Here is a 17244-nt window from a genome sequence, read left to right on the forward strand (position 1 = left end):
AAATAAATTTCATTAACAAGTTGAAGAACGTGAAGAAAGAGAAAATATTTATTACATTAGTTTATTTATGTACATTTAGCATTTATAGTACAATTGGAAAGTAAAGTCATTTTGTTGTAGAGAATTATGACTTAAAATTCACACTAGCTAATCCTTCATACTAACTACTAGAGTTCACAACAATTCAAATAAATCTTATTGGATTTTTATCATAGACATGGCATAAAAAATAGCCAGTATCTCAAGGAGTGAGTGTCGTGGAGTTTAGTACCATCCTATGGTCACTGAGTAATTTCCCAAAAGTCAGGATTTTTATAACTGCTCATATCCAAATTCTAAGAACCGTATTTCATGAAAGATTTCTTTGACGAAACTTTAGAATTCATACAAGGGCAGTAATTTCAACCAATGGAATTATCAACAATTATGCTTGTTTGTGCAAACAATTATGTCATATTGCCACCTTTTATGACTTGCTAAACTGTAAATATAAATGTGTACATTTATTGCTTATATCAGGAAATGTAAACATTGGCAAAAGAACTGATTAACTTGTGCTTTTGAACAAAAATACCTCTGGTATTTGTTCTAAGTTGTATAGCCCCTCCCTTGCTCTCTTTGACCATTATAAATGAAGTGAAAAGGCGGCGAGCTGGCAGAAATGTTAGCAACCCGGGTGAAATGCTTACCGGTATTTTGTCTGCCATTACGTTCTGAGTTCAAATTCCGCCGAGGTCGACTTTGCATTTCATCCTTTCGGGGTCGATAAATTAAGTACCAGTTACACACTGGGGTCGATGTAATCGACTTAATCCATTTGTCTGTCCTTGTTTGTCCCCTCTGTGTTTAGCCCCTTGTGGGTAGTAAAGAAATATATAAATGAAGTGAACTAGTGATTGGTTCATTGGGAGCTGCAATAAAAAATAGGGTTGTTCACAAAATGTGATATTTAAACAAAACAAAAGTAAGCAACAGAGAAGATAAATAACTGCAATAGTCAAGTGAATGATAGTAATTTGATATGCTAGATAAGTTTTGAATTTCATTAGAGTAGACAGATTGGGAGATACAGTGGTAAAAGGCTAGAGTTATGAAAATCTAAATAGTCCATTTTCTCCTGTGAAAATAGGACACCAAAGGAAAGACCAGAAAGATAGATTGATATTATAAATTCCTATTTGTAGAGCATTCCACACACCTGGACACTCTGAAGACCATATAATACTTGAACTGAAAGAAGACGGAGTAGTTTTTTCAGGAGATAATGTCCTTGGTGAAGGAACTACAGTAAGTAATAAATATATTATCATTTCTCTGACCTTTACATCCAAAAATCTAAGACTAGCTTCATTGGCATTGTTCTTCTAGTTGTCATAGTCTTCACTGCTGTTTCCATCATCGTCATTTTAATGTTCATTGTTCCATGCTTGCACGGGTCAGACAGAATTCGCTGAGGCAAATTGTTCTGCAGTTAGATGAACTTCCTGTCACACAATCCTCAATGTTTCTGCTTGTCTAGATATGTTTTCATGGATGACTGGATATGAATGACATTGCTTGTATGACACTGACACTTATTTACAACTATAATGCAATGTCAAGACAGAGCAAGACACTTAAACTCACGCACGCATGCACGCACGCACGCACGCATACATGTTGCACATATAACAAGCTTCTTTTAATTTCTGTCAACTAAATTTATAATAATAATAATAATAATCCTTTCTATTATAGGCACAAGCTGAAATTTTAGGAGACGGAACTAGTTGATTGCATTGATCCCAGAATTGCACTGGTACTTAATTTATTGACCCCCAAAAGGATGAAAGGCAAAGTCAACCTTGGTAGAATTTGGAAGGGCATCCAGCTGTAGAAACTCTGCCAGATCAAGATTGGAGCCTGGTGCAGCCATCTGGTTCACCAGTCCTCAGTCAAATTGTCCAAACCATGCTAGCATGGAAAGTGGATGTTGATGATGAATGTAGTGAGGGGCAAAATACTGCTAGGCATTTCGTCCAGCATGCTAATGACCTTGCCAGCTTGCTGCCTTAATCATATTAATAATAACGAGTGCTCAGAGAGCGCAAACCTCTGCCAAGGTAGCACCCATGTCTCTCAATGATTAGCCAGACATGTTTTTTTAAAATGAGAATATCTGAAATAAACTCGACTGCTCTCATAAACGAGAATATTAAAAATGAACCCGATCGCTCTCAAACAGAAAAATAATCCAAATATATATCTATTGTATGAGAGGTGAATGGAGAGGAGATGAAATACTAATACAGTGAAGGAGAAGTAGTGAGAGTAATAGCCATGACAGAGAGGGAGTGAGAGAAAGTAATGACAATGGGAAAGATGAAATGAAGTGGCAGAGAGACATTGTAAGTATGAGAAAGGAAGGGGTGATAGATGAATAATGATGGAAGGAGTGAAAAAGCTGATAAATGGCATTTGAAGTGTGAGTATATGTGTGTGTAAAAGAGAGGTATGTTTGCATGTGTGTGTGTGTGTGTACAATGGAAATGGGATAGTAATGTTCAACACTGAAAATGTGTGAGTATATGTGTGTATGTGTGTGCATGTACAAGAGAACTACGTGAAACTTTACATATATAGGTGCAGGAGTGGGTGTGTGGTAAGTACCTTGCTTACCAACCACATGGTTCCAGGTTCAGTCCCACTGCGTGGCACCTTGGGCAAATGTCTTCTACTATAGCCTTGGATCGACCAAAGTCTTGCAAGTGGATTTGGTAGGTGGAAACTGAAAGAAGCCCATTTTATATATATATATATATACATACATGTGTGTGTGTATAAGTTTGTATGTCTGTGTTTGTCCCTCCCCCCATTGCTTGACAACCGCTGTTGGTGTGTTTACATCCCTGTAAATTAGTGGTTCAGCAAAAGAGATTGATAGAATAAGTACTAGGCTTACAAAGAATATGTCCTGCGTTCGATTTGTTCAACTAAAGGTGGTGCTCCAGCATGGCCGCATTCAAATGACTGAAACAAAGAAAAGAATAAAAGAAAAGTAAAGAAAATATAAAAAATAATCCAGAATCCTTGTCCGGTACCAGATCGATCCCAAAATCTAATGCGACTGTGTCAGTCACAAGGCCAAACATTCCTGAAAGTTTCATCCGAATCCATCCAGCAGTTTTTGAGATATCTTGTCCATGGACAAACAAGCACAACTGAAAACAATACCTCCACCTTCGTTTAGGCAAGTTAATAATGAAATTATTGAATATAGTGCTCAAGTGCACTACAACTTATCAGAAAAAGTAGCCAAAAGTGCATGAACAGAACATAGAATAATGTGCAGTGTGCAAACAGAGAATGAGTCATTAAAAAAAAAAAGGAAGGGGTGTACTGTTGGTGAATTCTGAGAAGCATGGAAATTTTGAAGAATGTAGTGTTCTGACAGCTACCTACTGATGTGGGTGCTCACAAGGTTTTGTTGGCTTGTTTAAGAAAATGCGGTTTGCTAGAAAAACTTTTTCTCACCAGTACGTTGTAATTATTGATGTCTGGCAGCTGACTTGGCAGACACCCATAAAATTATTAACCATCTTAGAAACAATAACTCTGAGCACCTTTTCAAACTCCACCTGTCTAACACCTGTGGACATGTTTACAAAGTTAGAAAACAGCACAGTTCCCATGACTTTCGGAAACATTTTTTCACACTAAGAGTTGCTGAAGCATGGAACAAACTGCCAGCATCAGTTGTTAGTTGTTGGAGCACTGCATCCTTCAAAACTTCCATGCTTCCTGAGATTTGCCAACACTACACCTGATTTTCTCCCCTCCATACACACACAAGCATGTATTGGACTCATACACTGTTCACTTCCCAGACATTTGTACATTACTGCATATGCTTTATGCGCACTTTCGACAAGTTGTGGTGCATCTGAGGTCTGTATACAATAATTTCATTATTATTATTATTATTGAACCAGTATTAACTTATTTCTTCTCTCTCTCTCCCCTATCACTACTATTCCAAACTTGCCAGACTAATACTTAGCTTTTTAAGATATCATTGAATATCAGTGTGCTGATTGATATTTTAGTACATTTACTTCTACTCCTCTTGTACCTTGAGGGTCTACCCAAACATCTCATTTCCATTATTTTTATCTCTTCCTAGTTCCATCCTGATTGCCTCCACCCTCTCTTCTAAAATGCGAGCAACCATGCAGCCCTTTGACAACGAGCAACCTTTTTCTGCTGTAGCCCTTGTAGTATGGGGAACAGTAGTATGTGGTACAAAGTTTGATTCACTTAACTCTCAGTGTTGACTGTCAACACTTGGGTTAAATCCAAGATGTGCCCTACCTGTCTGACCTATTGCTAGAACCTACAGCTAATTCCCTTTCTAGCTTGCACGTCTACACATGTCCATCCACTCCTGCTACCCGAGGCCAAAAAGGCCCACACTGGTCCTACTTCCACCCACTTCCTCATTCACTCTTCCTCTTCTGGTAAGACTCCTCGGCCATTGATGTCACTAACCCCTTTCCTTCCAGTTCACCTCATCCCCGCTGCCCTTTCCTTCATACTTTAAATCCTTATCTCCCAGTATAAAGCCACCTCCCTCAGGGATTGTAGTCTTACAAGCTGAATGATGACCTTATTAGTGCTGGTGGCCCCCAAAATAGCACCCAGTACATGCTTTAAAGTGGTTGGCCTTAAGAAGGGCAAGCAGCTATGGAAACTATGTCAAAATAGACAATGGAATATGATGTAATTCTTGGATCTTGTAAAACCATACAACCCATGCCAACATGGGACATGGATGTTAAATGATGATGATGATGATGATATTGTAAATTTCTACTTAGAGATGGATGACTTGTATTACCTTATTGCAAAAGAAAATTTTAAAATCCAAAGATGTTAAAATGAAACCTGACTGCTAGAAATAGTAGCTAAATCTTTTTCTGACACTCTACCTTCATAATAAAAGAAAGATACACTGAGCAATATAGTTCCCGAAATGTAAAATGACTGGATAGTCATGGCTGAAACATCTATGATCATATAACTACTTCATTATGAATGGCCTGGAGATAAACAAACCCACCAACAGTTTTTAGAAAAATGACCAGTTTTTTTAAAAGGCATTTAACAATTATTTGGCATTAAAATTGATTGTAACTGTTGTCAGAGGCCATTTAGCTTAATGGTTAGAGCACTCGAACAATATCTGAGGGTCATGGGGTTTGACTCCCTGTAGACGCCTGCTGGCAACTTTTTTCCACTTTCTAAGAGTAAATACTCAATCTTTCTCTGCTGTTTTCACAGTTATACTGCATTTGAAATCTATTTTCTTGTCTGTCAAATATTAACAATATTCGTTTCATGTGTTTCATACCTGTACACACTTACATACTAACACGCTCTCTCACTCATTATCTCTCTCTTTTAGTTATCAAGAAATACCACATTTGATTATACCATCTGCTGTTCCACCTATATTATCAGCAGACATCTCTGTTCTCCATAAACTGTTATCATCATACAGCAATAATAAATCTCTGAGTGAGACGTAAACAGTAACAGCATGGAATCGTGTAGTATATATGCCTCCTAAATGTGGCTGACCCATAGGGGACGATGCTGTCTGTGTCCGATCAGTATTTGCAAAGGGAAATCATTGTTCCCATTTCTAGCCTTACCCGATATACATGGACCTCTGTTTCTGGATAGAAGCCCGTCATCAGCATGTAATAATCATCAGCTAGTGATGAGAACTCATTCCAAATGCAAAATTCTATATGCTTTTTCCAGTGACAAACTGTTGCTGATCTTGAAAAAGGAGAAACAAGCAATAATAAATCTCTGAGCGAGACATAAACAGTAGCAGCATGGAATCATGAAGTATATTTGCCACCTAAATGTGGCGGATCCATAGGGGACGATGCTACTGTTGTTTATAGCCCCAGGAAGAAATCTCCTCCAGATGGCTAATGACATACTGTCTGTGTCCAATTAGTATTTGTGAAGGGAAATCATGATTCCCATCTCTACTGAACAAGTATGTTTATGTAAAAAGATTAAAGAGGAAATTAAGATGAATTTTCATGTCATACACGACCTATGATAAGGTGGTTTGGATTTAGTGATATGGCTGTGTGGTTAAGAAGCTTGCTTTGCAACCGTGTGGTTTCGGGTTCAGTCCCACTGCATGACATCTTAAGGAAATGTTCTTTACTTTAGCCCCAGGCCAACCAATGCCCTGTGAATGGATTTGGTAGATGGTAACTGCATGGCAGCCCATCATGTGTGTGTGTGTGTTGTCTGTGTTTGTTCTCCTTCCCCACCTCTTGACAACTGGTGTTGTTTTTTTTGTTTACATCCCTGTAACTTAGTAGTTCAGCAAGAAAGACCAATACAGTAAGTACCAACCTAAAAAAAAAAAGGTATTTAGGCTGATTGATTGTCCAATGACTGAGACAAGTAAAATAGAAAAGCCAAAGATTCATCACAAGCACATTTCTCATATATTTCAGGTTATGGAAGATCTATATCATTTCATGAAATCACTGCAGGTTATCCTTGATTTAAAGCCGTCTCTTATTTATCCTGGTCATGGTCCAGTGATCTGCGACCCAATACCATTTGTAGAAAATTATATTCAACACAGACATAAGAGAGAATCTCAAATATTAAACCAGTTGAAAGAAAACCGAGGAAATATGTTGACAGTTGAAGAAATTAGAGAGAAAGTGTATAAGGTAAGAAATGATTCTGTCTTTCTACTATAGAAGCAGGGCCTAAAATGTTGGGGAAAGAGGCTAGCCGATTACACTGATACCAGTGTTCAACTGGTAATTATTCTGTTGACCCTGAAAGGATGAAAGTCAACCTTAGCAAGAAAGGATTATTAGGCCATGTTTGTGTTTGGAAGATGAATTAATATTGTTATGAATGAAAAAAATTATATTCAGATAATTTCTCATTTGTATGATGTGAATTAGAATACCAATCTCTGGTTTTGCAAGCAAAGACAAAAAAAAGTAATTCTTTGTGGTCACGTGACTGTTTAAATCTTGGGGGTATGATTTTGGCGTGTTTTTATGTTATGGGTGATGTAGAAAGACTGCTATTGCCCACGTGGCAAGTGAGTTCATGCTGGAAGATGGTGTGCAATGGGTGATGTAATGAAAGTCAACATGAGTGTTTTTTTATATAGTAGCTGGTGCTATGCGGTCGATGTGAGATGGTGCCAGGCAGAAGTCATGTGGAACAGTTGACATAGTATTTAGCGTTGAGTACGAAGTTAGTTTCTGCGGTTAATGTGAATGGTGGAAGGTTTTGAACTGGCTGCGAAAATAGTGAACTTGGCAATGTAAAGAAGGCGGAATAATACTGTAAATTTGGAAGTAACACGAGTCCAGTCGAAAAAATAGAGATAAATATATAGATAGAAAATGAATCATTAGACTGATGAATAAAAGAAGAGCTCACCAAAGAAGTCTACACATTTTAGAGGTAAATGAAAGAACTCTCTAAAAACTCTCTAAAGATCTGTTTATTTATTCTATAAATGTTACTGGCCTCTTAATTTAAGTTCTTGTATTTTGGTTATATTCAATGGTTTTGTTTGTTATTTTCAACTTTTCTGACTTCTTTGACTACTGCTTCTTCCACTCTAAGCAAGTTGGTTTGCTGAGCTTGCATACATGCTTCTGAGCTTTCGGACACAGACTGTTGTGTTGTAGGTGATTTTTGGAGGCTGTGTGCGGCATAACAATATGAAGTTTTAATGGAAGGTTTTAACTTAGACCACTTCAAAACATTTGTACCAATCTTACAATATTTTAACTTTAAGTCTGGAATTAGGACCTTGCACTGCTATGAAGACATGTGTTATTGTTGTGAAAAAATCACTAATGTACATTTGGGCTGCTTTCTAGATACAGCTGTTACAATACCTTTTAAAAATATAGTTTTACAAATAATATATATAATATAAATATATATAATATAAAGTATGGGTAGTGTTGAAGTAAGAAACAATAAACCTTTTAAATACAGAAGAATCAACAACTTTTATTTATTTGTGAAACAACTAATTAACAATCAACCTGTTGCTTGGGTATATAATTGTTGTTGTTGGCTGCTGTCATGGCTGGTTGGGTTGATGAATAAAAATATGTTTCCTGGGCTGTGTGTAGAAGTAATTGAACAACACTTGTGAACATTTAACAGAAGACTTTATTATTATACACTAACCCTTTCGTTACTATATTTCTGACCAAATTACACCCCTTATGTGTTTCAATTAATTTCTAACGTAATCATAAATTTAGTCTGGTTTCATTAAACAACTATAACTTTTTTATTTATCGATATATTAATCTGATTTTTGGAAGATAATTTAATGAAATATTCTCAACCAATTCTATACTATAATTTTTGTCACAAAGTGACTCTATTTGCAGGTAGATACAGGTAAATTCCACAAAATTCGTATCCATTTTTTGTCAGAATTACAAATTTTGAAAACACAATAGGAACAAATGTCGGAAAAAAATCTCCCAAAATTCACGGAATTAAAATTACACTTCGGTTATTGTACAAAACTGTAGTTGAACTGTTTACAAAGTATAATAGTGTTTTCACGAATGTACTGAAGAGATTTGCTCTGATATTCTCATTTAAATATGAATAGGTAAATTCGGGCGGCTTTGGGCGGTTTGGTAACGAAAGGGCTAAGGCAAGACTGCATCCAAAGATTCTGTTTTGAATCCTGCTACAAACTCGTGCCAACATGGGAAATGGATGTTAAATAATGATGATGATGGCTTAGCTCTTTGTCGGTCACAATGATGAGGGTTCCAGTTGATTTAATTGATCAAACATTCTCCTCATGAAATTAACTTGCAAGTGGCTAGGCACTCCACAAACACATGTATCCCTAACATAGTTCTCAAGGAGATTCAACACGACACAGAGTGTGACAAGGTTAACCCTTTGAATTACAGGTACAACTAATTTTTGTCAGCTAAATAGACCAGAGCAATGAGAAATAAAGTGTCTTGCTCAAGGACACAACACCTCACTGAGAATTGAACTCACAACCACACAGGAGGCATATACCCTAACCACTAAACCATGCTCCTCCTTGAGGATGATGATGATGATGACAATAATTACACTTCCTTTTCTGGTCCTTTGTAATTAGATATGAATTATGCCCCTTGTACTATTAATAGCTTGGGATACTTCAGTTTATTTTTGGACTCACGTCTTACTGTGAATATTTGTGATTGAGTATCTGGCTTAACGACTTTAAACTCACAATGTTTTTAATGATAGTTATAGTATCATATTATTTATTAGACTTTTTAAAATATAACCTTGGAAGTTTTACTTTAACTAATTTCTCTAATTTCAGGATCTTGCAGCCTCTCTGCATACGCCTGCTGAGATGAACATAAACTTACACCTTGGAAAACTTTTGAAAGAAAACAAAATTGGTAAGTAAAGATATATATATTTTTTATTCTTTAAGGATTAGCATTACATGATACGATGAAAAGACAAACATATATCATCATCATCATCATAATGACCTTTTTTCCCCCCCTGTGCTTGCGTGGGTAAAACAGTGTATCAAGGCAGATTTTCTACAGCTGGCATAGGTTGGACAGGTCTTCATCAGTGCAACCATGTGGCTTTGGGTTCAGTCCTACAGGATATTGCCTTGGGCAAGTGTCTCATACTAAAACCATTGACCAAAAAAAACCTTGTGAGTGAATTTTTTTGACAGAAACTGTGTAGAAGTCAGTCGTGTATGTGTGTATATATATATATATATATATATGTAATGACAAAGGTCACCAGATGCAGTATAAAACCAAAAGGAAAAATTCATTTGTCATTAATAGTGACTAAGGGTTTAGGTAGCACCTACATTGTTAGAAACAAGAGTCAATGACCCTTATAACCACAAAAAGCACATTGTCATGTACTGACAGGGGAGATAACTGCCCCACAGCAAGCCAGGCCACTGTACTAGCAAGCTAGTATTGCTTGGAATTAAAGCTCATCAGCAGTGGTCATTCTGTCACTGATGTGTGTGTGTGTGTTGTGTGGTCAGGTACGGGGGAATGTGGCATTGTAGCATGCTGCTGCATTTACCACTTGGAATATTTCCGGGTTCTGGATGACCTGTTGTGCAGGGTCTCAGTCAGTTCCCATCTCTGTGACCATGTATCTGCTGTGACCATGTGGTATGTGGTTGACCAACATGAGCCATCAACCCAGCTGGATCTTCAATGAAGGAGACACGGTAAGCAGGGTTTAATTCAGACTGGAGCCTGGCGCAGCCTCCTGGCTTCCCAGACCCTGATTGAACCGTCCAATCCATGCTAGCATGGAAAACGGACGTTAAATGATGATGACATAAATAAATAAAAAAAATAATGCAGAAATTATTAGTAAAAATAGTGGCATCATTGTATTTTCCCTGTATTGCACCTTAAACATGGCTGTTGGTATGGCTAAGTGGTTAAGCTTCTGCTACTTAGGTGACCAAGTATGTAGTGGGGGTGGATGCTCGGAGAACACTGCCACTAGAATAAGAATAGCCTGGGCAAAATTCAGAAACCTCCTACCTCTACTGGTGACAAAGGGCTTCTCACTCAAAGTGAAAGGTAAATTGTACGATGCATATGTGTGAACTGTCATGCTACACGGCAGTGAAACATGGGCCATGACTGCTGGAGACATGCGTTGGCTTGAAAGAAATGAATCAAGTATGATCCAATGGATGTGTAATGTCAGTGTGCACACACTACAGAGTGTAAGTGCCCTGACAAAAATGTTGGACATAAAAAGCATGCTCAATCTCTGTGAGATCTACATTAAGGGTATGTGTGAATGTGGAGTGCTCAGCCATTTGCATGTTAATTTCATGAGCAGGCTGTTCCATGAATTGGATCAACTAGAACCTTCATTGTCATAACTGATAGAATGCCAAGAGGGTTCAAGAAAGGAAAAAAATAAAAAAATCCCAACCTAATAGCCCAAATTTCTTCTGCTAAAAGAGCATTCAAATAGAATTAAATAGAGAATAGTGAAACATATATGTTCTGATATTATAAAAATTATTTCTGATGCCAGAAATGCTGGTGGCATGTAAAAAGCACCAACCGATCGTGGCCGTTGCCAGCCTACCCTGGCACATGTGCTGGTGGCACGTAAAAAACACCATCCGTACATGGCCGATGCCAGCACCGCCTTGACTAACTTCCGTGCTGGTGGCACATAAAAAGCACCAACCGATCGTGGCCATTGCCAGCCTCCCCTGACACTTGTGCCGGTGACACGTAAAAAGCACCCACTACACTCACGGAGTGGTTGGCGTTAGGAAGGGCATCCAGCTGTAGAAACACTGCCAGATCAGACTGGAGCCCGGTGCAGCCTCCTGGCTTCCCAGACCCTGGTCGAACCGTCCAACCCATGCTAGCATGGAAAACGGACGTTAAACGATGATGATGATGTTTAAATCATGTATTTCATTCAGTTAGAAAATGGTAATAGTTGTGTTTCTCTTTTATTTCTTTGCAGATTCTGTTGATGATGGTAATGTGAAAAAGTGGAAAGTGTCTGAAGAAATGAAGCCTAATTTGTAATATGAATACATACATCAGCAAAAATGAGTTCGATCATTTCTTCTGTGTGTGTCTGTTTGTCTGTCTCGCGTATACATGAATGCACTTGCGTGAGAATTGTCTCCCTTTGAATCGTATTTATCGTTCTGAGATGACGAACCTGTAAATTAACAATAACTATTTTATCTGTTGAGTTCTGTTGTAGAATGTTTCATTGTCAATGCGAAAGATGGTATCATTCGTATGCCAAAACAAGGCGAAACGAGTTGTAACCAGTAATGTATAACAACATCAGATGATATAGTTTTATACTTTCGTATTAACATTTCTCGAATTTGTTATAAGAAATTCAAGTCCAGTTTAGTTCTTTATGAAATAAGAAGCTTGTGTTAGTCTGCTGTTAAGAAGCCAATTTGCTATATGAAATTCTATTTTGATATACATGTTACTTATATACACATGTACTTTGTTTTGCATAAATAAAAGAAATCAAATCAATTTCAGGCATCTGCTTTTCTATCCAAATATTCCACTTTTATACGGCGATCCTTCGGTATAGGTACCTTAAGTACCGGAAGTGGCTTTGCTTACATTTCTGAAGATAACAGAAACACTTTTCTCCCGCCCATAACCCTAACACAAACCCTAACCCTAACCCCCCATATACATAAAAAAAAACCACTTTCTTGAAATGTATCCGGTACTTCCGGTACCTATACCGAAGTTACGCCCTTTTATACTTTAATATTTGTTGTCTATTAAAGGAGCAGGCTGGCAGAATTGTTAACATGCTGGGCAAAATGCTTAGTGGCACTTCGTCCATCTTTACGTTTGGGGTTCAAATTCTGCTGAGGTCAATCTTTTCAGGATCAATAAAATAAGTACCAGTTGAACACTGGGGTTGATGTAATCCACTCAAACCCTCCCCTAAAAAAGTTGGCCTTGTGTCAAAATTTGAAACAAATATTTATTGTCTTCTGAGTTCAAGTTCTGCTGAGGTTGACTTCGCTTTTCATCCTTTCAGGGTCAATAAAATAAATACCAATTAAGCACTGGGGTTGATTTAATTGAGTTACCCCTCCACTGAACTTGCTGGCCTTGTGCCAAAATTTGAGATCTATATTTGTTGTCTATTAATTTTTTTACCTTTTGGTACCATATTTGATGGCACATAAGACCTTTCCCCCACCCAATGTCTCTGAAACATCAACCTAGGTTTTCTCTCTCTCGCTATGTCCCCCCTTCCCATAACCATCATCGCCATGGTCCTCTATGGCCCCCCCTCCCCAAAACCATCATCGCCATACATAAAAGAGCCATCGCATTATCGTTAACCCCACTCGCTTCAAAATATCTAAAGAATACGCACAGATCATGAATGGCTAAAAGTTAAGTGAATCGTCCACCTTGCTACGACTACCTTCTTCTTGCACTTATCCTTATTCTTTCTCTATTCTTCAATTTCCATCTCATTGTATTGTCACTCATTCTTTCAGTATTCCCTCATTACCCTGTCTAGCTCAAACATTTTTTTCGTTTAGACTTGTCTCCAGGTTCATAGCCACTCGATTTTCATTTTTCAATTTTTCAATTTTTCGTTTAGTATTGTCTCCCGATTCATACAAACCCATTTGCTAGTCACGATTAACAGAACCTCTTTACTCGCTACGGTGTTATATTAGCTATCAATAAGATATTCCCTCTGATTTTTCTGATTTTCAAACCTATTATCTAATGTTATTTATCGACAATGCCGTCCCCAGTCAATTCCCTCACACCGCTTATTGTCACGTGCCCTTGACCTCTCTCTCTAACAACCGTATCTCTCTCTCGCTATGTCCCCCCTTCCCATAACCATCATCGCCATGGTCCTCTATGCCCCCCCCTCCCCAAAACCATCATCGCCATACATAAAAGAGCCATCGCATTTATCGTTAAACCCACTCGCTTCAAAATATCTAAAGAATACGCACAGATCATGAATGGCTAAAAGTTAAGTGAATCGTCCAACCTCGCTACGACTACCTTTTCTTGCACTTATCCTTATTCTTTCTCTATTCTTCAATTTCCATCTCATTGTATTGTCACTCATTCTTTCAGTATTCCCTCATTACCCTGTCTAGCTCAAACATTTTTTTCGTTTTTTAGACTTGTCTCCAGGTTCATAGCCACTCTGATTTTTCAATTTTCAATTTTTTAATTTTTCGTTAGTATTGTCTCCCGATTCATACAAACCCATTTGCTAGCTCACGATTAACAGAACCTCTTTACTCAGCTACGGTGTTATATTAGCTATCAATAATGATATTCCCTCTGATTTTTCTGATTTTCAAACCTATTTATCTAATGTTTATTTATCGACAATGCCGTCCCCAGTCAAATTCCTCACACCGCTTATTGTCACGTGTCCCTGACCTCTCTCTCTAACTAACCGTATCTCTCTCTCGCTATGTCCCCCCTTCCCATAACCATCATCGCCATGGTCCTCTATGCCCCCCCTCCCCAAAACCATCATCGCCATACATAAAAGAGCCATCGCATTTATCGTTAACCCCACTCGCTTCAAAATATCTAAAGAATACGCACAGATCATGAATGGCTAAAAGTTAAGTGAATCGTCCAACCTCGCTACGACTACCTTCTTTCTTGCACTTATCCTTATTCTTTCTCTATTCTTCAATTTCCATCTCATTGTATTGTCACTCATTCTTTCAGTATTCCCTCATTACCCTGTCTAGCTCAAACATTTTTTTTTCGTTTAGACTTGTCTCCAGGTTCATAGCCACTCTGATTTTTCAATTTTTCAATTTTTCGTTTAGTATTGTCTCCCGATTCATACAAACCATTTGCTAGCTCACGATTAACAGAACCTCTTTACTCAGCTACGGTGCACTCGCCCTCCCACCCCACCACGCATGCCGGAAGTTCCTATTCTCTTCCATTCCGGGGTTGCTTCCCATGAAGACTGCATATGCTCTCACCATCCATACCCCTCCCTACCCCTAGTCTCGACCTATGTAAGGTAATGTTCATACAGTGCAAAATATGAAAGGCTAGCGTTATGCAGGTTGTACTGAAGGCTACTTTACTACTTCATTTCTTGCACATGAATTCTGCCAAATGCGAGCTTTCTTTTCAGGTACACGAAGCTACTGTCCACCGTCCCAGGGTCTCTAGAGCCCATGCCTTCCACACCCTCAGGGTTGGCACCCTCAACGTTGGCACTCTGAAAGGTAGGTCTGGTGAGATAGTCGAGATGCTTGAACGGAGATGTGTGGATATATGTTGCATGCAAGAAATAAGGTGGAGAGGAGGATCAGCTAGGTTCCTCACAGGCAAGGAACGCAGGTACAAGATTTTCTGGGCAGGGAACACTGACGGGGTTGGTGGCGTGGGTATACTTATCGCTGAGAAATGGGTAGATAAAGTAATTGAGGTAATCAGAGTAAGTGACAGAATACTTAAGATTAGATTAGTGCTTCATCATAGTTTAGCAACCATTATATCAGCCTATGCTCCTCAGTCGGGGCTACCCGATGGACAGAAAGACCGATTCTATGACACTCTACTGCAGACTACCTCATTGACGAACGACAGAGACCTTATCTTTGTGGCTGGTGACTTCAATGGTCACGTTGGACGACATGCTGGGGGCTTCCATGGCGTACATGGAGGCTATGGCTATGGCTCCCGCAACGAGGAGGGAACCAGGCTGCTGGAGTTCTGCGATGCAAATAATCTTATGATTTGCAACACTAACTTCAGGAAACCTACCAGCCACCTAGTCACTTACCAATCGGGCCAACATACCAGCCAAATTGACTACATCCTTACAAGGCAAAGGGAGAGATGGCTGCTTATAAATGCCAAAACCTTCCCAGGTGAAGAATGTACCCCACAACATAGACTGGTAGTTAGTGACTTTAGGATCAGGACTAGGAGGACAACCAGAAGACGACAAATATGGAGAAGAAGGATCTGGAAGCTTAAAGATCCTGCAAATGGACAGAGATTTAGGGACATATTACTTGAAGCCTCTGACGAAGTAGAAGGGGATAGAGCATCACAGGGGGTAGAAGACAGCTGGACGTTTCTAAGGGACAACCTGCTGAGAGCCACTGACCAGATCTGTGGCTGGTGCAAAGTCCCCTCTCGACCTAGAATAACGTGGTGGTGGAACAATATTGTAGACAGGGCTATTAGAGAAAAGAGACAGGCTTGGAAGGTCTGGAAAAATGGGGGTAGCAGGGAATTGTATCAGACTGCCAAAAGAGAAGCTAGGAGACAGGTTTATTTAGCCAGAGGGGAAGCAGATAAGAAAAAATTTGCCAATGTTCTGCGCCGTGAGGACCAAAGACTGGAGGTGTTTCGTGTTGCAAGACAGTGTTTGAGAGAGAATCGTGATGTGTAGGGAGAGAAGTGTGTTCGCATGGAAGATGGTTCACTTGCGCTAAATGAGGATGCGAAGAGAGAGGTTTGGAGATGCCACTATGAAAGGTTGCTGAATGAAGAAAATGAATGGGATAAGAGAGTCTGCCGAATGTTGACCCAACAGAGGGACCAGCTATCCGAGTTGATAGTTCTGTGGTAGCTAAGGCAATTAGAAGCATGAAGACAGGGAAAGCCCCAGGCCCATCAGGAATCACTGCAGAGATGCTCAAAATGTCTGGTAGTGTCGGCTATAGCCTAGTCACCCATATAGTTAATCAGGTGATACACAAAGGGGTCATACCCAATGACTGGTGTAGCAGTATAATAGTCAACTGCTACAAAGGTAAAGGTGATGCCCTAGATACAAATAACTACAGAGGTATCAAGCTGTTGGACCAGGTGATGAAGGTTACGGAGAGGGTCATAGCCCAACTAATTAGAGAGAGAGTTAGTTTAGATGAGATGCAGTTTGGGTTTGTGCCAGGGAAAAGTACTACTGATGCTATATTCCTGGTAAGGCAGCTGCAGGAGAAATACCTAGCCAAAGATAAGCCCCTGTACCTGGCTTTTGTTGACATGGAGAAAGCCTTCGACAGGGTCCCCCGATCCCTTATCTGGTGGGCAATGAGAAAACTAGGGATAGATGAATGGTTAGTGAGAGCTGTGCGGGCCATGTATAGGGACGCCGCTAGTAGGGTGAGGGTTGGAAATGAGTACAGTGAAGAATTCCGGGTAGAGGTAGGGGTCCACCAAGGCTCAGTACTCAGCCCCCTCCTATTTATCATAGTCCTCCAGGCAATAACGGAGGAATTCAAGACAGGATGCCCTTGGGAGCTCCTCTATGCTGATGACCTTGCTCTAATTGCTGAGTCGCTATCAGAACTGGAGGAGAAGTTTCAGGTGTGGAAACAAGGATTAGAATCGAAGGGCCTCAGAGTCAATCTAGCTAAAACCAAAGTCGTAATCAGTAGGAAGGTAGACAAATCACAAACACCTTCAGGTAGATGGCCCTGCTCGATCTGTAGAAAAGGTGTAGGTAGAAACTCTATAAGATGCACCAAGTGTAAGCTATGGACACATAAGAGATGCAGCAATGTCAAAGGAAGGCTAACTAGGAAGATGGTTTTTGTATGTGGCAGATGCTCAGGAACAATAAACACTGAAAATGCTCTGA

The 17244-nt window shown here is 39.3% G+C and overlaps 1 protein-coding gene across 1 annotated transcript in view; it reads left to right on the plus strand.

Annotated features, from left to right (window-relative positions):
* Positions 1 to 12140, plus strand: part of LOC115210580 (endoribonuclease LACTB2-like) — an 81652-nt gene extending 69512 nt beyond the window's left edge. Inside the window, exons 4-7 of the mRNA XM_036502436.1 lie at positions 1185 to 1287; positions 6528 to 6752; positions 9419 to 9500; positions 11596 to 12140. Of these exons, the coding sequence (XP_036358329.1) occupies positions 1185 to 1287; positions 6528 to 6752; positions 9419 to 9500; positions 11596 to 11660 (475 nt within the window). The 3' untranslated portion in view covers positions 11661 to 12140. The remainder of the gene's footprint in view (positions 1 to 1184; positions 1288 to 6527; positions 6753 to 9418; positions 9501 to 11595) is intronic.
* Positions 12141 to 17244: the final 5104 nt, after the last annotated feature.

The sequence above is a fragment of the Octopus sinensis genome, linkage group LG4, assembly GCF_006345805.1.
Source record: "Octopus sinensis linkage group LG4, ASM634580v1, whole genome shotgun sequence".
Classification (NCBI taxonomy): Eukaryota; Metazoa; Mollusca; class Cephalopoda; order Octopoda; family Octopodidae; genus Octopus; species Octopus sinensis.